The 10,668-nt window shown below is 31.4% G+C and overlaps 1 protein-coding gene across 1 annotated transcript in view; it reads left to right on the top strand.

The window, feature by feature from the left end:
• LOC105618701 (sodium/potassium/calcium exchanger Nckx30C) overlaps positions 1-10,668 on the top strand; it is a 60,405-nt gene that overhangs the window by 44,885 nt on the left and 4,852 nt on the right. The window contains exons 4-6 of the mRNA XM_012200230.1: positions 211-482; positions 5,845-5,980; positions 10,048-10,300. Of these exons, the coding sequence (XP_012055620.1) occupies positions 211-482; positions 5,845-5,980; positions 10,048-10,300 (661 nt within the window). The remainder of the gene's footprint in view (positions 1-210; positions 483-5,844; positions 5,981-10,047; positions 10,301-10,668) is intronic.

Here is a 10,668-nt window from a genome sequence, read left to right on the forward strand (position 1 = left end):
TATATATATATATATATATATATATATATATATATATTCGTGTAAAATTAAGAATTGAAATTTTTATTGCTTTATGTTCGAAATCATATAAAAATTGCATTGCGAAAGAACGCCATGCGTTTTTTTGTTGTAAATTCAACTATGAGATGATCGCATAGAGCTAATGCATCGTGCTTCTTCTCATTAACCTGCATCTCTGGTACTGTTCAGGCAAGGTGGATGAGAAAGCGACGCAGCTGCATGCGATAGCGTCACTGAAGGTGCTGCTGGATGCCACTAGGCCGCATAACGGCGCCGCGACGTCGACCGCCGCCCATTACTCCGGCGCATCCTCGAAGGAGACGACTCTGCAGCTGCAGCAGGGCTCGCAAGGCACCACCACCACCACCACGACTACGACGACCACTGCTGGCACCACTGCTGGTATTCAGGAACTTCCGAATGGCGGTATCGCCGCTGGTCTCGACGCTGGACTCGATTCGGTAAATATCGAATACAAGAAGCACTTATCACGCCAAAAGTCCGTACGACTATCTATTGATTAATTTTTATTCATCATTTTGGTATCGTTGTCTGCAGATATTAGGATTATTAATCTTTAATCCTCAACGACTATAAAAACTTTACCTAATAAATTTTAAAACGTTCTGTTTAATCTTCTTATTGCTATGGGAACGTTCAAAATTTTGTTATTTACAATTTGAAATTTCATTTTACAATCGTACAGATTGTACAATTATCTAAAAATTTTCATTTGCCTCCAAATAATCCGTAATCGAGGGTAAGTAAGCAGATGATATAAAAATTGGTAAATAAAGTAATCAGATTACTTCAAAAATATTTTAATTTTATAGTTATATTTTTTAATAGTATATTTTAATAATATTTTTTAATAGTTATATTTTTTAATAATATTTATATTGTAATTTAATAAATTATACCTTTATAAGAAGAATGTAAAAATATAATGAATTTTAAGACTTATAAGCATCCGCAATGGACAATATTTTATATTTTCCTTTTCCAAAAACAAAATTTAAGAAAAAACCCATACTTGGAATACTATGGTTACTCCACTTACTCATTTAAAAGTTAAAACTTCGTATAATGATTTTTTTATAATGATTTTTTTGTATCTTTCAAAATTTTAATATTTCAAAATTTTAATTTTATAGGACTTATATGATTTTGTAAACGAGAAAGAGCGAAAAACACTAGTTTATGTCGTTTAATAAAATCAATCAATATGTTCCCGAGTTATAAATGATTCTCTTAACTCTTTATTTCTGCAAGTGAAGGAAAGAACCGCGTATACGAGTAGAAGAATCTAACGATTCGATTCGAGAGATTGGAATAGTTTCGGCATTTCCCATGCTGCACGCCGTCGTAAAACAAAGAAGCCGAGAACACGTTGATTGGAATTTGTCGTTCCACTTTTCTTGACAAAACGTTCGATTTGTTGGCAGTGTATCTGTCGTTACATTTCTCGTGACTCGTTTGAATATTTACTATTTTCCGATGATCCTATAAGAATATTTCAAGAGAAAAATAACTTCTAACCAAGGAGAAATTAGTACGATAGGCTAATTTTAGGATTAGTATAACTTTGCAATGGCTGTCGCGTTCCTCGGAGCACGCGTTGCAAAAGGGCACGTTAGTTCGATATCGTAACGTTCTACTTTCCATTGTGAAATGTTTGCTTCTATCACGACTTGGATATCCTGAATTAGAATAGGCAGTTTAATTCCCACAATACTGCGAATCACGCGAAGTAATCTTTTTTAACTTGCAACGTCGAACGTTGTTATGGATGTAACACTGTAACATTCTATATATTGTTATTTTGAAACTTCTCCATTTTATCATAAACTTTCACTAGTATAAAACTAGGACGATACAACTTTAAAAGTATCAACATTTTATTTATAAAGAAAAATTAGAATACGTTAAAAGAATCAACATGAAATCAAAATGAATTAATTAAAGTTAAACAATAATAAATTTAAGTAGGATATTAATACCGTAATGCTTACACGATCCTCTCCAAATAATCCCGTTTTTTATCAATTAAGATTACGTATTGAAACAAAATTTACAACAATGTTGCTTTCTATTTAGCTGATCAAACATCGTGATCGTAAACGGTCCGCAGAGTAATAAGGATGAGTCCCTAGAGTAATCAAAGTTAGCTTTACGCTCAGAGCCTTAACGCGTAAGAGTATAAATCGGCACAGTGTTCATCCATTAAATCTTATCAGGATAACCACAATTTTCACCCGCGAACTTGGCGATCATAAATCAAAGTGTCGCTCGATATTTGTCGGTTTCGAACTTTAAAAGTTCATCCAAGGTTATTTCAGCTACGTCGAAATCGGTCGCATAGTGTCGCGTCGCGCCATTACAAGGATGAAATACGCGAAAGTTTATACTGCGGCGCATCTCTTTCGCAGAGAAATTCGATCGGATCCGGCGAATCCGATCCCGGATCCTGACACGATTGTTGTCAAAAGAAGAAACACGAAAATCGATGATCAATATAAGTTCTTATTATTTGACATATTTATTATTTGACACGTTATTCTCGCAGCGGAAAATTTTTTTATCATTTTTCCCTCAGGGAAAGAACGACTGGCGAACAATCGATACAATAGAAAAGGTAAAACCGCAACGAGCGATATTACTTGTCTGAACTTCCGCATTGTTCATCAAATGATATCGTGTAGGACTCTACCTATCCTAGCGCGGCAGAGATAAATATTCAATAATTCTTCCCGACGACACATCGCGATAGGAACGCATACATTCGAAGACTTCGCATTATCTTGGTCTCCAACTTCGACAAATCGTTTTATCGCTCCCCATCTCGTCTTCGATGTCTTTTGCAATCTTTGAAAAATGCTAAAATGGCATCGCGAATTATAGACCCGATAACGAATGAATAGAAATCTTATTTTTAAGTCACTTAACACTCAATTAAATTTATGATATTTTAAATATACAAAAAATAATCCACTATTTTTTATGAATTATTAAATACTTATTGTCAAAATACTGATATAATTCAATCATAAAAATGATTCTCATTATTTTTCAATATTTTTCCTCATCTTCTAGACAAGTTATATAGATTTCAGTTCGATAGAAATATTGGTCTTTATTTGTGATTCATCGAGCTTTTTTTTTATTTCTTTGACATTTTTAAATCTTTTGTCAAACAAAAAATGCTGCATCAATCAGAACAAATAATAATTTGAAAGCACTATGTCTAATGAGTATTCCGAATGCAATAAAATATTCGAATCAAGTTGTAATAGTGTTCTTGATCAATTTCGCTACATAAATTCGAATGACAGTACGCCTTGAATAATAAAAATTGATATTAAAATGTCAAAAAAATAAGAAAATGACTTGATAGATTTATTGCACGTAAAGAACGATCTTTTTATTGAATTGGAATCCTATAATTTACTAAAGGTGGAAGAAATTATTGAAAAATAATAAAGATTACTTTAATTGAAACTATGTCAGTATATTTCAATAATAATTAAATTTCATTAAAAAATGTGGAACGTTTTTTATTTGTACATCTAATGCGTAAACAGATTGACTTTTAATTATGATGCAAAATCAATTTTCGCTAAAATGTCGAATATTTATAATAATATATACGTACATTAATTTTTGTTTTAATTAAAAAAAAATTGTCTCGAGTGGCGGCAAAGCGAATCAATCGTCGCAACAAATTGCCATGCCGTGCACGACCTCGATTTAAATCGATAGTTTGCGTCGTATCATTTTCTTGCGTCAAACATTCGAGCTTTTATCGCCACATTAACATTTATCTACGGCGCGAGATACTCGCTTAAAAAATACATCGCATGTAAACGTGACACGTTCACCATATCGAATCTTATCCGGCATCGTCCTTCACTTTTTACGATTCTTCGACTAAGATCAACTCAGGCAAATCTGATTGAATCAGTCACGATATCCTGCGAGTTTCCGTTAAAAAGATATCGAAAAATTGTAAGATGTCGCAACTTTTAGTACGCAATTCTATTTTAACACTTTTCGTAACGTTACTTCTACTATAACGTAGAAAAAAGATATGAGTCGTAAATGAGTCATAAAAATACATTTTTTTTTTACATTATTACAAGTAAAATTTTTTAATTAAAAAAATTATGTAATTTTTTATTTTGTAATTTTAATATTTTTTTATTAACGATAATTAATTGGCATTTGTTAATTAAAATATCGACAAATATGTATATGTATACACGGAGAAAATTTTTTCTTAGAATTTACCCTGAAAATATGATGTGAAAATACAACATTGTATTTCGAAGAATTTTAATGTAAATCTCTCTCATTCATTAATAAAACTACAATAAAGTATAAAATAAGTTTGATCAATTTTACTGAAGTGCTTGGTAAAAATCTTTAAAATATTGTATTGTATCACAATTACTATATTTTCAGGAAATTTTAAAAGAAAATTTCTCTCCATGTAGTGATTGAATATATAGCGTTTGAGGAAAAAACTATCCTTTGATAAAAAATTAGTTTAAAATTGAAAATAGAAATTGGCTTTACAATTCAACAGAAAATAGAACACATAATGTGAATAAAAATCTAGATTACTTACTAGCAAGTATTTACTCACTTAAAATGTCGTGTAAAAGAGACCGCGCTTTTGTCGGAAACACTTCCACAACAATCGCTATGATATAAAAGAAATCTCGTAATTGTTCTTGCACCAATCGTCTTTATAACGACGCAAAGGGAGATATCAGAGAATGACGAAACAATTTCTCCGAGCGATGCATAATCGTTGTTGCATTTCGGAGAGCTACTCTGCGGAAATATAAATCGGAACTTGACTATCCAGAGTTCTCTCGAGGATATTAGCCAGTACTGGCTGGTATCGTGGTATATGGACAGAGCGGCGAGTAGTCTCAGGCGGCTTTGTCCTAAATGAGCGGAGAGAGGGCCTTTTCATTTTGAATGCATCAGAGAATCTGGGTCAATGCTGCATCCCACTCATCCATTGCGCGTTTCCAGCCCCGCGCGCTTCCCACGAATAATCGGAACAAAGTCACCAACCCTGTAGTTTTCCACGGAAGCTTGCGAATTTGTGGGAACGAGCGCGATGCGCCTGAAAAAGCTCACACGATGATTCGGTCCAGCTAGTAGCCTCGTTAAGTTTATAACAGAGTGACGAGATTCTAGAGATTAATGGTCCTCGAGGATTAAGCGAGGCAGAGACGACTTAGTTCTTTTATCTTCTTAAATTTTGCAAAGCTTCCGATTCTTGTCTTAATTTGCTTCTCAACATTTAAAATATAATTTATTACTTGCAGTAATTTATTCCTTCGGATTATTTAATTGTAAACATGAGAATAAATCTCATACATTAAATCTCGACTATTATATTTAGCAAACACAATTCTTTAATGTCAATCTCCGCTAATATACAAACATTTGAAATGAGAATTAGTCCAGTATATAAGAACCTATACTTATTTCATGAATATGAATATTTCTTAAATATGATTGTACTAAAAATTATGATATTTTACAAATACAAGCTTTGCAGCATCGTGATTTATTCAAGAATAACAGAAGCAGATATTTAGCAATCAACTAATTACTAAAAAGATCTTTAAGCTTTATCTTTTTTAATAATGCACATAAACCTTTTATTCGTATTCTTCAGAATTATAATGATCGTTTCGTTCTAAGCATCAACTAAATAAATTTGATTTGCAAATATTTTAGACTGAAATTAAATGATGAAAAACGTGATTTCAAAAGAAATATTTTCTTAAATATTTATTACAGGGCGAAGAGGATGAACCTCCAGAGGCCTTGAACATGGGCTGGCCAAGCAGTCCAAGAAAAAGGCTAACGTACATTTTAGTCGCGCCAATCTTATTTCCTCTTTGGTTGACGTTACCAGATACGAGAACACCTAGAGGTAATCAATGATCGTCTTTCAATATCTATCATAAAAGTTCAAGCAACCTCATAACTCATTTTTCATTGAGGTGAACATCTTCCGATTTCTAATATTATTTTTTTCAATTTTAAAAGTTTATATATATATGTAAGATATAATTTTAAAAGTTTGTATACACGTAAGATATAAAATATAACTGTCCTTATTATATAGTGTGCCTTTAAACTTGTTCATTACTGAATTAATTATTAAGTATTACAGCTTTAATTTATCTGTTTAAAATCAATATCGATTTTCCAATATTTCTTTGTTTTATATAATAATATTTTTTTAATCTAAGAGATGCTAGTGTTTTATAATGTTTTTGATAAAAATAAAAAAAATGTTATTCTCTCTATTAGTGTGTGACTCTCTAAAGCTGGCTTTAGATAATGGCTGGCTTTATTAATATGTTTCTCAATTTATGTGCCTATCCATTTAACTCATTTTAAATAAATAATTATTAAAACAGATAATAAATATAAATTAATTGTTTAAGTTAATATTGCATAATTAATTATTGCATTTTATTTATTATTATTATTATTTTAATTATATTTACAACTTCAATATACACTCAGAGCACAACGCTCCAACAAGGTATTAGTACATATTAGGTACAAGCTTAAAATCTCGTAATATTATTAGACTCATATAAATTCCTCTAAGTTATGGTATGTATCTTTCGAAAAATTTTTACTATATTTTAACAGTTAAAAAATATAATATTATCTTTAGTATCATATATATTAATAATTTAATAAAAGAATCTTTTCTTATTTATGTATGTATTGTGCTAATTTTCTTTATGGCTTACTTAAATACAAAGACACACTAATAGGAACAATTACCCTCCTACATATAGATATGTATATACAGAATACTGATTGATAGAATTTAATTTTCACTCTATTATTAACCTTCATATAGATATCTATATTTAATTTCGCATTGTAGATATTTTTTAAATTTAAAAAAAATAGAAATTATATATGTATTATAAAAAAATATCTTCAAAGCGAAATTAAATATAGATATCTATATGAAGATTAATAATAGAGCTTTGTGAAAATTAAATTTTCTCGGCGATTTGATCGATGAGATTATGACCGAATATTTACACTAACACCCATGTTTCATCCGATCTTCTCTTCCAATTTTCATTGTTCGAATAGTAATATTAGGTTTTTTTTGATACTGACAGATAATCGGTCTTAAATAGAGGCGAAATGAAAATTGGAGCAGAGACAAAAGCAAGACCTTTTATCAAGTGCAAGAGCGTTTTAGCAATTTCATTTACATATCTTGCATCTATTGCAAGACCGAAACTCCTTTCTCCTTGAAAAGTCAATTAGGATATTTATGAAACGAACATATAACTCTTCAAGGACAGCGAATTTAATTTTTCAAAAGTGTTTCAATCAGTAAATACGTCTATAAACTTGCAACGATAATTTAATGTCTTCCACGCTGCTTTCAGTCTTCATTTCGCACTTGTGATTGTGCTCTTTATCTCTATTCTTTGATAATAATAAGATGATATTAAGACGTAGGTAATATATCAAAATAATTTCTGCTACAATTTCATAACTTAATAGAAGAATATATATTCACGTGTATATTCCCCATTCGCGCTTGACTGCAATAAATTGCGAACCGCAATAGATATCCGATCTGCGTAAGGAAACATTAAAATTGGCGGAATTCAAGAATCTCACGCGATACATAGATTTAATATTATATTATATACTTGCTTATATATTGATTATTTGCATATATATCTAATAGCTCACTTTGCTGATAGAAACATGAATGATGATTTATCGTTCACTAGAAATATTACCTGAAGAGAAGCGATAGAAAAGCGTTTCAAAATGCGCCATTAATTACGACTGAAAAAAAACTCTAGACTACCGTATTTTTTTTCTAACCTACCAAAAACGTCGAGACCAGATTAAATTCTATCAATCAGCGCGAGCATCGCTTGATGTTTTGTTGCCGCCCGGTATCGATCCCGTGATAATATTAACTCAACTCCAGGAATTCAGGATTTCGAGCTATCGATTTCGTTGAGGTGGAAACTTCACCTCATCAACACAAGAGACTAATTAAACGGCACTTATAGTTCACTTGCCGCATGAATTTGCATTTTATTTAGCTTACACTTTCTTATCATTGTTTAACTTGTCTAATAATATTTTATCGAAGATTAGATGTAGAAAAAGAAGATAAATTTTTTTTTAATCTCGCGATGAGAAGGTCGATAGCGGATTATTTGCGGAAAATATTACGCTGGCACAATTCGGTTATTTAGTGGAACAAGCAGGAACGAACATCTATATCAAATCCGATATGTGCTACGTATCGATTTAATAATAAATGCTAAGATCATCCTAAGCAGGACATGTTGCTGCTGTTATTCAAATCATCATTTATCACGCGTCTCTTGCGTTATCTCAACCTATTAATGCATTTCTATCGCGATATTACACAATATGACGAAAGATGATATTGACACGCTAATTTCGCTTTGGGGACTGATTGTTGCATACGTACAAACGTATAAATGGCCATACGCAGACGGTACTGACTCTATTGTCTGCTAAAATTCCGATATGTCCTTTGAATTTCAGCAATCTCGGCCTTTGATTACAGATCCATTAATATGAATGTTATCACAATCAATTATTATGGGATTGTACAAACTATAAGGCACATATAAAAAGTTGTGAAACTATTTGTTTATTAATATGTATACAAAAAGTTTGCATCAAGATATTTCATTTTACATAAATATCAATTTTTCTGATTTTTTTTTCAATAATTTATAAAAACTTTTAAAAAGACTTTATAAAAGCATTACATGAAACTATCACTATTAATGTACCAATACTTTAGCACATCTCATTAAAAAAATATCAAATAATCGCTAAAATTTAACGAGAATGCTATTTTTATATCAAATTAAGATTTATTTTCATGGTGTAATTCTTTCCTCGAATAATTAAAATTGCCCAAGATAAACTTAATTAATCTCACTTAAATTAAGCAAATTAGTTATCCCATAGGGCATAGCATACCTCCATTTATTCACATTATAAAAATTAATAGAAACATTTTCGTTTTTATATTTCCATTTTGTTGTATAGACTTATCATAATAAATGTATCTTATCATAATAAAGAAAAATCAATTTTGATAATGTTTGCCACAAAAATTTGTTATATTTAAAGCGAATAATTGTCTATACGATATGTATTAGATTTCTCTGAAAATCATTCAAAGCGAAATTCTTTTCCGTCACTTTTGAATTAAACTCTCGAAATTCGGTCATTAGGATTAGATTACGAAACGGATTAGAAATCTCAAACTTCATTCTCGTCATTGTAGCGTAAAAGCACGTAAATACGGCATTAAAGTTTGCGAACTGACGGTTCTTATTGGCTAAAGTTTACCTACCGTTATATCCATGCAAGAAAAGACCCGATATTAGAAATTCCTTATTTAACAATTACTTCATAAATACTTTATTTTAAACAATTCGCCGCAAAGTTACATTATCACTAAATTATTAGAATAATTATTGTTTAATTGTATATCTACAATCTCATATTTTCATTTAAATTCTACTTCGTATATCAATATATGTTTGATTTCAAAAATCTTTTATCAAAGTATGTATTTTATATCGAAGACAAATTATTTTTCGTATTGCATGGTTTAGTTAGCAAATGTTTCATAATAAATGATGTCAGAATGGTAATCGACCAAACATATTTAGCGTACTTAAATTATCCCCGGAAATTACAGCTGAATGGAATATATGCGAATGAAACGTTCGCGCCACGTGATCGACTATATAATTCTGAGCGAAAAAATATCCTATGCTAACGCAGACATCGTTGTCTTTACAATTCTGATGGAAAAAATTGTCATAAAGTCATTTTTTATGTCGATGTTATCCTCCACGACGATTAATGTAGGATCTCCACAGGATCCGCAGGGAATGTGTAACAAATGCCACGCATCCACGTGCTTAATTTCAGGGAAAAAGTTCTTCCCGATAACGTTCATCGGCTCGATCTTCTGGATCGCGGCGTACTCGTATCTGATGGTCTGGTGGGCGAATGTCGCCGGCGACACAGTGGCCATACCGCCGGAAGTGATGGGCCTGACGTTCCTCGCAGCTGGCACCAGCATACCGGACCTCATCACAAGCGTCATCGTGGCGCGAAAGGGATACGGCGACATGGCCGTGTCGAGTTCCGTCGGCAGTAACATCTTCGACGTGACCGTTGGGTGAGCATCCAAATCTCTACTGAAATTCCCGCATCACAACATGACGTTGTCTTGCGTATCGCACAGACTTATATTGCATTTTGTTCCAAAATATTTTTAAAAATTTGATTTGATTTTATTGATCATTTCAGTCACACTTTATTTAATTTTATATACGGGTTGTCCCAAAATTCGCGACTTAAAATAGCAAGAAAATTCTCAAAAAATTAAGTAAAAAAGTTATTTGTAAATTTTTATTTTAAGCAATAATTTTTAGATAATAAAACTAATAGATTTAAAATAAAAATTTAACTAAATAAACTTTTTAGTTACTTTTTAACTTTTTACTAAAAGACTCTTTCTTTTGTCTGTAGTATTTTGTATCGCAA

This window comes from Atta cephalotes (genome assembly GCF_000143395.1).
Source record: "Atta cephalotes unplaced genomic scaffold scaffold00018, whole genome shotgun sequence".
Classification (NCBI taxonomy): Eukaryota; Metazoa; Arthropoda; class Insecta; order Hymenoptera; family Formicidae; genus Atta; species Atta cephalotes.